This window comes from Molothrus ater, chromosome 11, assembly GCF_012460135.2.
Source record: "Molothrus ater isolate BHLD 08-10-18 breed brown headed cowbird chromosome 11, BPBGC_Mater_1.1, whole genome shotgun sequence".
Lineage (NCBI taxonomy): Eukaryota > Metazoa > Chordata > Aves > Passeriformes > Icteridae > Molothrus > Molothrus ater.
Genome location: NC_050488.2, coordinates 17,886,071 through 17,899,929, shown reverse-complemented (window position 1 = coordinate 17,899,929; position 13,859 = coordinate 17,886,071). Strand labels below are relative to the sequence as shown.

Here is a 13,859-nt window from a genome sequence, read left to right as displayed (position 1 = left end):
GTGAGGTTATAAAAATGCAGCCCCTTCTGAATGCTTAAACAACTGGGAAAATTATGTTCAATCCACACTCCCAAGGCAAGGTAGTGCTTCTCACAGAGTGGAAAATATCCATAAAGCCTGTGAGTTACGAGTACTTTTCTAGCTCATTGGGCAGTTCACTGCTGTCTTATCCTTTACATCTGTGGTGCAGGTTTAATGCAGATCTACACTCTCAAATGCTGAGTACTCATAAATGCCATGCTGATTTTATTGTACATATTTTTATAATCTCATAAAGTTTATATTTTTAATATCACACATAATATGTGAAGCTGTCATTTACACCACTCAAATACACAATGGGAGTCAGTAGCATAAATGGCCATTTTTCACTTGAAGTACATATTAATCTAAAGTTAATTTATATTAATACAAGACACTTTTTTGTTGGTTTTTTTTTTTCCCCTAAATCCACATACATTCACATATATCTTTGCTCTGCAGCCAGGCTGTGGAGGCTTTCAGGGACAGAGATGCCTTTCTCTGTTGTGCTTGTTAAACGCTCAGTTCAGTCAGCTGCTGCTGTAAAACTGAGGCTCTCAAATAGCACCACAGTCCGGGAGGGACATAAATGCTGCTGAGCATATTCAACTTCACCCTGGCTGAGTTCTGCACCACGACATTCATTTCACTGTGCCTTACGTTTAAACCCTGCTCCCAGCCTGCTGAAATGTGGGAAGAATTATCCTGAGGGACCGTAGTAAAACGCAGTCGTGTTTATTTGTAATTGCTACAAAATGCTTTACAAAATTGTTAGTGTCCTTTATTATGCCTGCTACTGAAGCACTTGCCTGTTAATTAGAGAAATTTCAGCTGTCATAGCTGGCAATTATAGCTTGTGTATCACTGTCTGTTATGAATAGTCAATGAGAGCTGATTAATATGCATGAGTGGCGGTATATAGCCGTGCCTGGGAGCCGGGAGAGGCAGAGGGAGGGAGCTGCGAGCCGGGGACGGGCAGAGCTCCGCGGTGCTGCCACTGCCAGTGCCGGCAGCAGCCGCCTCAGCATCACCTGCGGGGCCAGCATCACCTGGCAGCATCACCTCCGGCCTCACCTGGATGCCACAGGCACTGCTCTGGCTGCTCGGGGGAATAAGGAGGATCCTTTCTGCCGCTCGAATTTAAACATGGGATGCAGTTTGTGCACTCTGCAGAAGCCACAAGAGCAGTACAAGTTGCTGTATGAAGTTTGTCAGGTAAAGAATTAGATTTCTTTTCTGGAAGGAAATGGTCTCTTTTAGGTTTGTGGCCACTGTTAATGGCAGGGAAGTTAGAATGTCAGGAACTGGAAATGAAAGTGAGTTTGCCTTGTTTGAAATCTGTGTGATAGTGATTATGTTTTTAGCCTGTGTGTTCCCATTCACGTGTGCAGAACATCAGGTGTTTAAATGCAGCTCTTATACATTAAACTTTTCACAAAACTTTCATCACTAAATAAGACTGTGTTCATTTCTCCAGTGTAGATTAGGTTAAATTCCTTGTCAAGGATCATGGCTTGGTCACACACTCCTTGCACAAGTGGAAAAGATGCATAAGGAAGGTTTTGTACCTGTTTACAAGTACCTGGAGCCACTTGTTTGTGTGCAGTGTGTGCCCTGGTGCTCAGTCTGGTCTGAGTGCCTGTCACTGAGAGTTTATAGCTAGTTGTTGTTGCTGTTGCACCTTGCTCTGTAAAAACACCAGCTAACAGATTTGACAACAGATTAAAACCACTGCCCTACAAATCTTTGTGTACCAAATTACTCATATGAACCTTCTGAGAAGTTTTCTGTGAGTGTGTGAACACATCAACCTCTATTGCAAAGATTTTATTTCCTGATTCTGCCTTTTCTTCTGTGCGCCTCTGAAATTCCTTACTCTGTCACTGAGTTTGGACTGGGGTAGGGTGATGGAGCCCTGCAAAGTGATGGCCAGGTTTCAGGATGTGTTCCTTCAGATCTCCCTGGGAATAGTCATAGATATATACACTCACAGTCAGTGCAGAGAAGGTGGATTGGGCTGTCTGTACCAAGACCGGATGGACAGACACTACCCAGATCCTCCGAGCTGTACTTTTCCCCCGTTGCCATTCCTGAGGTGGTTTAGGAGCAGTGACAAGCGCTGGGTGCCATTCCCAGCGCTGCTCCGTGCTGCCGGCAGAGGGAATTGCTCAGCAGTCCCGTGTCCTGCTGCCTCCCCACCTGCAGCTGATCCCCGATCCTGATGGCACTGACAACAAAGTGAATAAAAGATGTGGCCTGTGTGTTATGCTAGTGGGGAAGTGATTAAATTTTAACCACGTAGTTGTGATCTAATTCTCGCTCGCTCGCCCAAAGGACGCTGACGCTTTGAGGAATAAAAAAAAACCTGTGGGAGCAAATAGAAAGACATGTTGACTGTCATTTCTATTTATACCAGCACACTTCCACTTGCTAAGCTGCTGTGCATGTGATGGGGGCAGGAATTTTACAGGGAGGTAGTCAGATTCTTCGGCCAGTGTTCTGAACTGAGAAGCTGGTGCTGCCTGCAGCAGCACACCTGGGGCCAGGCATGGTCTGTGTGAATGCTCTGCTCACACGCAGCAGTGGCTGTGGGAAAAATTCCTTGTCCTGACAAGTTTTGTGCAGTCTGGGTTTGGGGACTGGCAGTGAGTCACGTTCAGGAGTGCAGCAACCAGGACAGACAGACAGCAGCCGATCAGAACGCTGTGACTGCTCAGGGGCTTGCTCAATTTTTGTTGCGAAGGGAAAGTGGCAGAGAACCTTTGCAACTTACTGACATCTCCCAACAGATGCAGGACAGCATTCTTTAAATACACGTCCTGAAATCAGTCCCAGGAACAGTTCCTGCTGATATCTGAGATGACTGAACTATCCAGGGCTGGCTGCAGGTGCAGATCCCTGGCAGGAGTTTGGCTTTAGGATTCTGTCAATATGCAAAGTGCTGCAGCCTGTGTGAGTGCCCAGGGCTCCTCATGAAGTACGGAATTCTTTTGGGAAACACTGTTGGAATACCCTCAATTTCCACAGAAGTGAAAGGTGCATGTAATCCTGTAAAACTGGGATTTCTAACATAGCAAAACCTGAATTATTTAAGACTATAATCCCTGATTATTCTAGAATATAAATAACTGCAAAATTATTTTAACAGGGGTCTACTTTGATTTCTCTCTTTCGCAAGACAGGAGGAGGGAATTCTATAGCTTATGGAGCACATCCAGATAATTATATGTCACTACAACTATAAAAATACGTCCTCATGTAACCTACACACAAGAGCAATCACTTAAAATTTAATGGTGAGGGAGATGAAGGATCACTGCCATTTAAAATTACAGAATATAGAAGATAAAAGTTTCAAAATCTGCCAACAGTAGAAAATGTCTCTTAGAGTGGTTTTTTGTGTCATCCATGTAACCCTAATATCATGTGATAAGAAGGCATTGCTATTTTAAGAAATCTGAGTTAGACAAAATTTACATAACTTGATTTTAAGGAATATTGAGCATCCTTACAAATAAATCTCCTTAGCCTTATTATTTGAAGGTTCATGATTCCTAGATGTAGGAATTCAGGAGACACTTGAAAGAATTAATAATAGCACATAACTGCACTTTCTCTATTAGGCCAAGAGCTTTAGTGTGGCTGGGAAATTAATGCTTCCATAAATTACAATTCCAGAAGGTCCAGCACGGCTGGCTCTGTAAGTCCTCTAACAGTGAGCACAAAGAGGATCAAATATACCAGGGCTCAGGCTTTATCCCTTCCTCATCCATAGATAATTCAAAGAGATCCTCTTCATTAAGGGCTTTGGCACATTGCCTACAATTTCTTTTTTGGGCCGCTGTGAGCTTAATGATGCAGAACAATGGTCTTCCCTCTTGTTGAGCACTTACCTTATTGTACCTTTAATCACATCATAAAAACCAAATTAAGACACCTCGTCATTAGAGACTGTTGTAGCTGTGCATATCAATGCTTTGTGCTCCAAATACAAAGGGGGCTGTGGCAGCTTGGTGGGAGCGGTGTCACCACTGATGAGTGTGGCAGCAGTGGGGCTGCCTATCCCATCTTAGATGTGTCCCAAGGTTTACTTCCCAGCTGAATGCAGCATATTAAATGAAGTAATGTACGCTATTAGGTTTTGGGGTGTCTGGTTAAATTGGAAATCTTCTTCAGAAGTTACTAAAAGTTGTGAAAATGGGAAGGAGAAGGGGGAAGAAAGAAAAGCAGAAAATTGGGAGGGTGTTTAACACCAGGTTTCTGATGTGCTTTTTTCAGTGCCATCAGCTCCTACATAAACAATAACAGAAATCAGGGCTTTTCCCTTTGTGTGAAAATTCCTGAGGGACCAAAAAGTAAACTCCATTGGAGGAAACTTACAGAAGAATGAATCATCTGAGATAGAGCTTTTGAGAGTGCAAAATAGAGTAAAAAGAGTTAAAGCCTGCAATTTAAAGAACTTTCTTGGTATCTTTTTCACACTAAGCACACATTGCCCACAATATGGGAGGTAAAAACACAGTGAAATCATTTCCTAGATGGACACAGTGTTTTCCAGAATCCTCACAGCATCACAGAATGGTTTGGATTGGAAGGGACCTTAAAGATCCTGTAATTCCAACCCCACTGCCATGGGCAGGGACACCTCCACTGGAACAATTCCCAAGGATGTCAACATAGAATTTTAAATCACAGATGAGTCTAAACTCGCATGGGCAGTGCTCAGAGCTGTTCCCTGGGATTTAGGATGATGGAGTTCACCCAGTGGGAAGACACCATAAGCGCAGCCCATCCAAAGTGGCACTTGCAGCTGAGGAGCCCTGAGATAGGCGAGCAGAGAGCCCAGCCCCTTCCTGCAGGCTGTCCCTCCAGGCTGGGGACAGGCTGGCAGGAAACGAGCTCATGTTGCCACTGCCCTTGGCTCAGCTGAGCTGAGGTCAGAAGATTCTGCTCTGTGGTTGTTGAGCTGGCTCCCCTCACAAATACTAAAGTTCATATATAAATAAACAGTTGTTGCCATGATCCTGCAGCGTGTCGGGAACTTGAAAGCCTCACTCACATGCTCCCAGCCTGGCACGTCCCTGAGACACGGAAAAATGACAGTGCTGGTAAAAAGCAATAGTGGGCCAAGCTGGATTTGTGCTTCAAAGCAGACTGAGATGCGCTGTGGCCAAGGTTATATAAGCACCAAGGTCAGGCAGAAATTGTGTGCTAATGAGAGGTCAGCAGTGATGGGGAACAAGCCAACACTGTTTTCCACTGGCAGCTTCCAGTGGCATCGCTTGCAGGGCACTGTTCTCCAGCAGAACTCCCACACAAACCTGCTGCACTGAGCTAATCCCCAGTGCAGGCCCCCTTGCCATCAGAGTTCTATTTGCACCTTCGGACTTGAGAAAGGAGACCAAAGTAATCAATCGGTAAGAAAGCCTAATTCAAGGAAACAGTCTAACTAGACTTAAACCTACTGAGCAATGATGTTATCCTAAAGCAGGGCCAAAGTGAAGCTTGCCAAAATAAACATTCAGCTCAAAAAAAAACCCACCTAATCAAAACTGTAAGATTTGGAAAACAGAAATAATTGCCTCTGTACATATGCTTTTCACACCCTCAAATTTAATTGGGCAGCCAGAGAATTAGTTGCTCTACATTTCAGTAGTTTTCCATGTTAAGACCAAAGTGGTGGTGCCAATTATAGGGAGCTGCTCTACTTGAAATACAGTGTATGGCTTCAAGTGCTCTGTATGTGCAGCCTGTGCTGCAGCTGAAATTAAAACTAGCACTGAAGTTCGATTCTGTCACTTCACTGCCATTAAACTCGACCTCAATAACAGTTGTGAACCTATCACACTTACTTCAAAGTAGTCATGTGTTTGCTTAAACAAGATGTTAATTCCAAGGGCTTTGTTCTAGACGGGGTTTTCTGCTGCAGAATTAGTTCAGCTGTAGAAAAACTCTGCTTGACAGACTGGAGACTCATAATCTTCAGAAAACTGCCCTTTAATGATCGTGGCGCCTGTCTGTGGCTCACAAGTCCCCTTTCCTAATTAGACATTTACCAGAAACTGGCAATTGAAATTTTCCTCTTCACTTGATGATGAATAATGCAGTGCCTCTGTTAGGATTTCTCTGGAAGATATTCTTTATTGTGAAGTTAGAGGGATATTTTGGCCATTAAAGGAACATAAACAAGATCTGATATGAAATAACAATTCCTAATGGTCACCTGTGATATAAATGCCTAATTTGACCTACTTTGCACATTAAATGCCTCAGTGTTGCATAATCTTCATAAAACTGTAGTGCCTTTCATCTTTACAGTGGGCAGATAAAATGCTCAGCCATAGCATGGATTTATTAGGATTTTGTTTAAATGATGAATGATTGAAGGGATGAGTTTTGTGATGCTTTACACTTAAACATCTGTTTAATGCTACAAAGCAGGTGGCAGAAGTCACAAGGGAGAAGGCACCAGGGACAATCACTCTGTGCTCTACTGTCACCTGTCAGACACGGGCTGGGAAAAAAGGAAACATATGGAGTAATGAAAAAGTGCAGATTCAATAAATGTGTTTTGTTGTGTTCATTAATAATGGAAGAAAAAGCTTAGGCTTCATTTTCACTGAGACAGGGCAGCTCTGCAGTCACATGAACACTGGATTTGTCCTTGCAGAGACTTGGTGGGTAAAGGGAAACAGATCCAACTGGAACTTGGGCACAAGTCAGGGATTTGACAGGAGAGGGGCAGAATAAATAATGTCAAATATGCATAAACATTAAATATTACAATATTCACTAATTCAAGCAGTGACAATTGAAGAAAAACCTCCTATTAATATGGAATATCTTCAGGCAAAAAGCCAGATGCCACCATCCAAAACACAAATGGTCAGAATCAGGGCACTGTTTTCTTTCTTGTGTCCATCCAGGGATAATCCTGGGTAGGGACACAGAGGTGATTGGATATATCAGTGCCCAGTGCCCCACTGATATATTAAAATCACAGAGGTGATTTTGATATATCAGTGCCCAGTTCCTATGCCAGGGATGTCCACTGGCGTAGGAACTGGGCACTGATATATCAAAATTATCCCAAATAATAACAAAAACTACACACAGAAGTGCAGCAAGAGGGTTTTTTGCAACTTCAAACCAATATTCTGTACATTCCTGCAAAGTGAAATCTGAACATCATTTTAGAGAAAGCAATCATTCATATGTTGGAAGATCACAGCTGATAAGAACTTTTAAATTTGGCCGAGATGCTTCAGAGCTCAGCAGAAGCTCTTGTGTCTGACCCAATAAATCTGTGTAACTGCCATCAGTTTTAGGCAGAAGCAAAGGAAAATGAAGGTGTTTTTGTCAATGTCTCATTAAGAACTCATGGCTCAGAGGGAGGAGGTGATGGGACTCCCCTCTGAGGTTTGTGTTCTTCAGCTCTGCCTGTGGAAGGCCCAAGGTGACCAAGCTCCTGAAGCAGCAGGGCTGAGAAACTCTCAGGGATCTGTCACTGGGTTCTCACAGAGCAGCACCAGGTGTTCTTTCCATCTTTTCTTGGAAGCAGCTTCAATAACCCTCTTCAACACAGGTGATCTTCAGAGCTCTCCAGAATTGCTCTTCCCCTGTCCTGCATCACATTTGTGGAAGAGGGGAGGGAGTGGGAAGATGGACTTAAAAGCTCCTAACAATGAAAACGGGGTGCTGGGAATCAGAATTATCTGAAACACAGTGCCTGGGTGGCGGGATGGGAGGTCTGAGTTGTGCTGTGCCCTCCTGTGACCTCAGGCAGATCACTCACTTGTTCTGTGTTTCATCTTCTGTAGAGATCCCTGTGTCTGTTTGCCCTGAGCAGGTCTCCAGAGGCAGCCCTGCCTTTTGCTGTGTGCTTGCACGGTCTGATATGCTGCTAAAATGATGTCAGTATTGTTTGAAGTGCTGGTCTGTACACCAGAAAGTTGTACTACTCTGATTTTAGTTGAGGTGTGGTGTTAAATACTGCCTTACAAAGCTCTGAGTGCTGGAAGGCCATAGCAGGGGAAAGCTCCCTCCAACTCTTTGTCTTTGACCATTCCCTTTTTCTAGGAGAAGAAGGTGCTGCTCTACAGGGGCTTTTGGTCTGATTCAGGACAAGAATTGTTCCTTATGCTGCTCAAATTCAGCTCGAATCCATATAGCATTGCAACCTCAACTAAAAGGGTTTTAACTTTTTCGTGCTCTTCACTCTCATCGTGTGTTATTTTAAACATAAATATAGAATACACAACTTTTTGAAAGCCATCATTGATATAAAAAATCTGTATTTTGTTGTGCTGGATGAACACACAGACATGGGGTTTGCCCCTTGGGAAAAGCACATGTGGGAAGGGCAAGAGCATTTCCCAAGGAGCCACACTGGAGGTGCAGTGCTAGAGGTGGACAAAGCAGAGGATGTGAGAAAACGGGTAATTACACTTGCTGAATCCAGTCATTAGTAATTCATGGTTATTTATGGCTCATTTGTAGCTCACTCAGAGATGCCATTGATTGGCCCCCTCTGGGCTGCAGAAATGGCAGAGAGAGGCATTGAAAGGGGAAGCCTGTAAACTTCTGGCTGTGTTCTAGGTGGACTTGGGTTATTAAGCCATGAAAAGACACACAAAAGATCCCTTGAGAAAATAAGGAAAAGCATTTCTGCCCTGATATAAAGTCATTTAACACGATTAATGCATATTTAAGAGAAAAAGGGCTCCGAGGAAACTTTGCTTCTAGTGAAAGTCCAAAAGTCTCAGAAGCCCCAGCACTGCTCAGTGTTTTCACTGATTGTTTTCATAATAAAATTCCCTGTGGTTTTATTTGGAGTAGTGATCCACAGGAGCAGAGCCTGAGAACCCAACCAAGAGCATCTTAGTATGCTCCAGACACTCCTGGCACTGCCTTGGTAATACCTAAATGTGCTAATTACCAACAAAATTTAAATTCCTTTATTTCCAGGCTCTTTTTCCCAAGATTTTCCATTTGCAAGTTAACGGTTTGGAGGACAAATGAATTCTGTGCTCTCAAGGAAAAGAATCTTTCCTTGGTCTGAACTGTTTTGTCATGGATGGCTCACAAGGCAGAAGGGAAATGCACACACATGGAAACAGTCTATTACCAAACAATATAATTCTGGGGTTTTCAAAAGGAGGGAGACTGTACATATGAGGGAAATAAAAGAGGGATTAGATGGATCTGCAAGGAGAATTAACCTGTATTTTGAACCTTTTTTCTCCAATTCCTGAGGAGAAGGGGGGGTTATAAAATAGGCTTTTTGCTGCTCTTGCTTCTATAAAAATCTTTAAAGTTGTGCTGCTTTTTCATAGTATGCAGACTCCTTAAGAACTTGCTAAAGGAGTGAATCAGACCATAAAGAGCATTTTAAATGGAACACAGGCATCTGTAGTCTAACAGAACTAGCATTTTTATAGTGCACTTCCCAAGGATTTGCATGAATTTCTACAAAGAAAAGCTGCTTACTCATTCTTAGGCAAAAAAGTTTTTTTCCCTGTGACATTTGTGAGGCACAGAAGAGCCAACAAGCTGTACAATGCATACAAATGTTTATCATGCATGGCATTAAACCCACAGAAATCAGCCTAAATTAATGGGAAAAAATAATTTCCTGAAACCCCTCTGGCTTCTGCTGTGTGCTCCCAACATCCAGAAAACAATGTCACACGCTATTGCTGCAAAAATAAAACAGAGAATAAAATAATATAATAGTTCATTATAACTAAACTGCTCTGCACGGGGATTTAGTGGCTTTCTCAACCTTTCAGTGACTTCTCCCACCAGTGCCTGAAGTCACTTCATCTGTCCTGTTGTCAATGATGTTTGCCCATGCCTGAGTGCTGAGCATCCTCCCCACCTTCTCTCCTGGAGCCCTTTCCTGTCCCAGCCCTGTCCCAGTGTCCCCTCCCAGGGCTCCTGCCTGTGCCCCTGTGGGAAACTGGGAATGAGCTCCAGGAGCCTCCTCGTGCAGAGATGTGTTAATGCTGTGTGTTAATTCTGCTCTCACAGGAAAACAAAAACCACCCCTGCTGGGCTTTCCATAAGCTCTGTGTCAGAAGGAAGAGAAAATCAGAATTGGCGGCAGCCAGGAGGAAGTTTTGTCCACTTGTAAACAAGTGACATATTTTGATATACCTGAAGGCCTCTAATTTATGTCTCTTTCAAAGTGGCAATTAATTAGCCTTCTCTTCCCACCCAGAGAAACAAAGCATGTAAATCACTTACCTTGCTCAATAATTAAACAGCAGCTATTGATAAAATGACATTTATGTAATAGCACAGCCGTGTCCTATCCTGCCTCATACCTCAAGCAAAAATAAGGATGTGTTTTCTAGTAACAGAGAACAATTCTGTGACCCCAGCCTTGGCTGCAGATTCCCTTTGCCTTGCACAGGAGGTGCAGCCTTGTCCTCACAGTGGGAAGGCTGCAAGGCTCCAGCCTCTGCTCCCTGTGCCAATTCTGACCTCAGGAAATTAGCATCTAAACAGTGGCACTTGGCTCAGGAACCTCTCAGCAGAACAATTGTTAAACTAAAAGCGCATCTATAAGTGTAAAAACGTGAGAAAATCTGTCCTTGTAAAAGGTATTTCCCTGTGGCATATCTGGAATGAGTAGAAGGAGGAGATTTCAACAGGAGGGATGCCAAATGCCTTGCACAGCTCCAGCAGAGAGAAGCCAATGTAGATCCAGTGCCTTACACACTCACAGCACTGGAAAATTATATGGGAAGCCATCTCCTAGAGAGGTAGAGCAAATTCTTCACAAGCCTAAAAAGATATGAGGGGTTTTCCTGTTTATTTGGTTTTTTTTTTCTTTTCTCCTAGTTGAGAACATCACTGCTCACAAATCATCACTGATTTATTTGGTTTTTTTCCTACTTAATATGTAGCTACCAACAGAGAGAGATGTGGGTCTTACCAACCCTACACCCCCAAGATCCTACTGCCTGATTTTACCCTTTTATCTCCAAGGCAGCACTCCAGCATTTCCAGCCTTTCTCATGGCTCTGAGGAGGCTGTTCTCAGTCTCTACCCACATATTTGCTGTATTCACACCTCCTAAGCTGACATGGGGTGTTCCTCAGCAATTCCACCTGATGTTTAGGTTCCTCAGTGGAGTTCTGCTGCTTCCATTTGGGGCCAGATACAGCATGTTCGATTTTTTTCATTCCTCTTTTCATTAATTCCTGGGGTTTTTTTCTGATCATTTACTTCTTGGGTATTGGAATTAATGAGAGCTCCATGATCAAAATGAGAGTTGAAGGTATTGTTTCCTTCTGTTTGTTTGCTGGGGTCACTGTTTTGGATTTGTGCCATGGCTTCCCCTTTGGGCATCATCTCTCTTTTTCTCAATTACAAATATACATCACTTCCACCTTCACTGACCATGGCAGCATTTTCCCTTCCATTATCTCAGTTTGGCCATGCAATGCTGATGGCACTCTCAGCTTCATAACTTCTTGATTTGCTGTTAAAGTCCTCTCTCAGTCAGAGCCTGAGCTGGGGCACTGCAAAAGCAAAACGCCCCTTGACTCCAGTGAGCACCAAATCAAGATCTATTTTATTTTCATTCCAAGTATTAAAACTTCCAGGAGACACAGACCTCCCAGACAGGATTATGCAATCTTTATCCGTAGATTCCTTGGTCCTCTCTCCAGCCTAGTTCAGTGCAGAAGAACATACACTACATACTACAAAGTAAAATACTGTAAGTGCTATTTTATTTTATAATCATTGCATAACTTCTATTAAAAAAAAAAAAAATCAGTTCAAGCATGCCTTCCTTATTCACTGTCTGGTGTTAATACAGAGTATTTGTGTCCCTGCCTCATGCAGTGGCTAAATCCACTCTGGCTGCACCACAAATTTCACCCAAGTCCATTCAGCTCTGTTTAACTCCAGTCACTGCATTTTTATCTACAGCTTTCTCCATATTCAGTATATTTCCAATGCTAAGAAGGTCCAAAAGCTAAGCATTTCACCCTTCCAGACAAGTTAATTTATCCATCCTTTGTGCCATGAAAGATCCCATTGTCTCTGTCACATGGCATGTTCCTCAGAAATTATGCATATTTGTCGTTTTTGGCAGTCTTCTGAAGCATTCATGTGCATGGATTTATTATTTTTTTTTCTGTGTTATTTCAGATGTAACTGTTTGTAAGGAAAAAAAAATTGCTGAGCACAATTCAGCAGCATTAGGAATAAAGTATAGGAGTATAAAACACTTCTTTTTAAACAAAGCAAATCTGTACAGATTTATTCATTTATTTATTTTATTATGTATTTATTGGCTTTTAAGCACTGGGAATAATTATTTGTCAATTGTAACAAATTTTCCAGATAGAAACTAAGCATATTAGTATCACCTATTTGCTAGACTCAGGATTAGCCACAAGTACTGACTCAACACAGACACCAGAAATGAGGCCATCGAGATCATCCCAGTATATTTCTCTTCTGCATCTTTTTTGTGCTGCTAAAAATAAAATACCAATACCTGCTCCTTTTTCTAGACTAAAAAGCAATTTATCTCTGTTATGCATAAGCAGACTGGGGAATTACTGCTTTTTATTATCCAAATATTTAGCACTGCCATCCTTATTTCCCTGTAATGGAAAATGATATTGGTGTGCTGAGATGGGAAATGCTTAAAAAAAAGTAATTACAAACTATTCACTGCTCAGTATTTACCACATATTATGGCACTTGCTGCAGGTTTTTTAGGAACCAGATTCAGAAGTGTAATTCCCTGCTGTAAAGCACTTTTAAGTGTATTATTGTGTCACTGTGTGTTCTTCCATCATTTGTTAGGGCAGTTCTGACCACATCTCATAGATCAGCATCACCACAGTGGCCAAGGCTGCTGCTCAGAGCAGGAACCTGCAGAGCTGAAAGGATTCCACTCAGCTGGGGTTTAGGAATCACCTCCTGTAAGGGATCCACAGACTGACCCCAAAACCATTCATCATGTGGACAGCTACTGTCCAGAAGGTTGTTTGCCTAACAAATGTGGGTGCTGCCACAGCTCACAGAAATATCAACTTCTAAAGACAAAATCCCCAACCATATCTTTGGAGTGGGTTAAGAAGCCCATAATAACAGCACTACAGTGACTTATGCTTCCATTTCACTGCAATCAGTGCCATCCTATCAAAACCATCCTTTAAAATTGTACACACATCAAATACAGTTCTGCTTGTAGAGTTATCAATCTACCCATTGGAGGCTGAATGCCAGAAAGTCTGAAACCTTTCCTACATAAGGTCTCTCTGCAGCAGGGGAGGGTTTAGATTAGAATTTAGCTGCCTCATCACCCCAGTTCTAAAATCTGGTCCCATGTCCTTCTTCCTGGCTGTGCAGCACCTTTTCTTTTTCGTGGCATTATCAGCTTGCAGACAACATAGTCAGGAAACTACTTGGACATAATTCCTGTAGTAACAATTTATGGCACAGTGCAGCTACTACTGCCTGTTCCCTGCATGACATCAAGCTGTCCTTGAAGTTATGATTATTTATGTAACAATTGCATAGGAGAGCACAAAGAGGATGCCAGTCCGTGGATTTGCAGAAATAAAAGTGTCCTAAGGAGCCTAAATTAAAATGCAGGCCTGTACTAAACTGTCTGTAATGCAGGTTCATGACAGCATTTGGGAATGAACTGGAAATCTGTCCTGTGCAGGATTTTACCAGGCTTTACTCTGAAGATGGAGAAAGGATCTTCATAAATAGTTTCCTGCTCAAGAGTTATTCTGAGCACATTTCTGAAAAACATTATACACTGCAATTTAGATTCTTTTGTTTTGATTGCTTGTTGG

At 42.5% G+C, this 13,859-nt stretch overlaps 1 protein-coding gene across 2 annotated transcripts in view; it reads left to right on the top strand.

Annotated features, from left to right (window-relative positions):
* The window catches only part of PDZRN3 (PDZ domain containing ring finger 3), a 130,625-nt gene that overhangs the window by 99,056 nt on the left and 17,710 nt on the right, over positions 1-13,859 (top strand). The window contains exon 1 of one of the 2 annotated variants that reach the window (XM_036391140.1): positions 1,009-1,236. The exons of the other annotated variant lie outside the window; for it this stretch is intronic. Coding sequence (XP_036247033.1) covers positions 1,168-1,236 — 69 coding nt within the window. The 5' untranslated portion in view covers positions 1,009-1,167. Of the gene's footprint in view, positions 1-1,008; positions 1,237-13,859 lie in introns of those variants that run through there. 2 annotated transcript variants of the gene reach the window in all.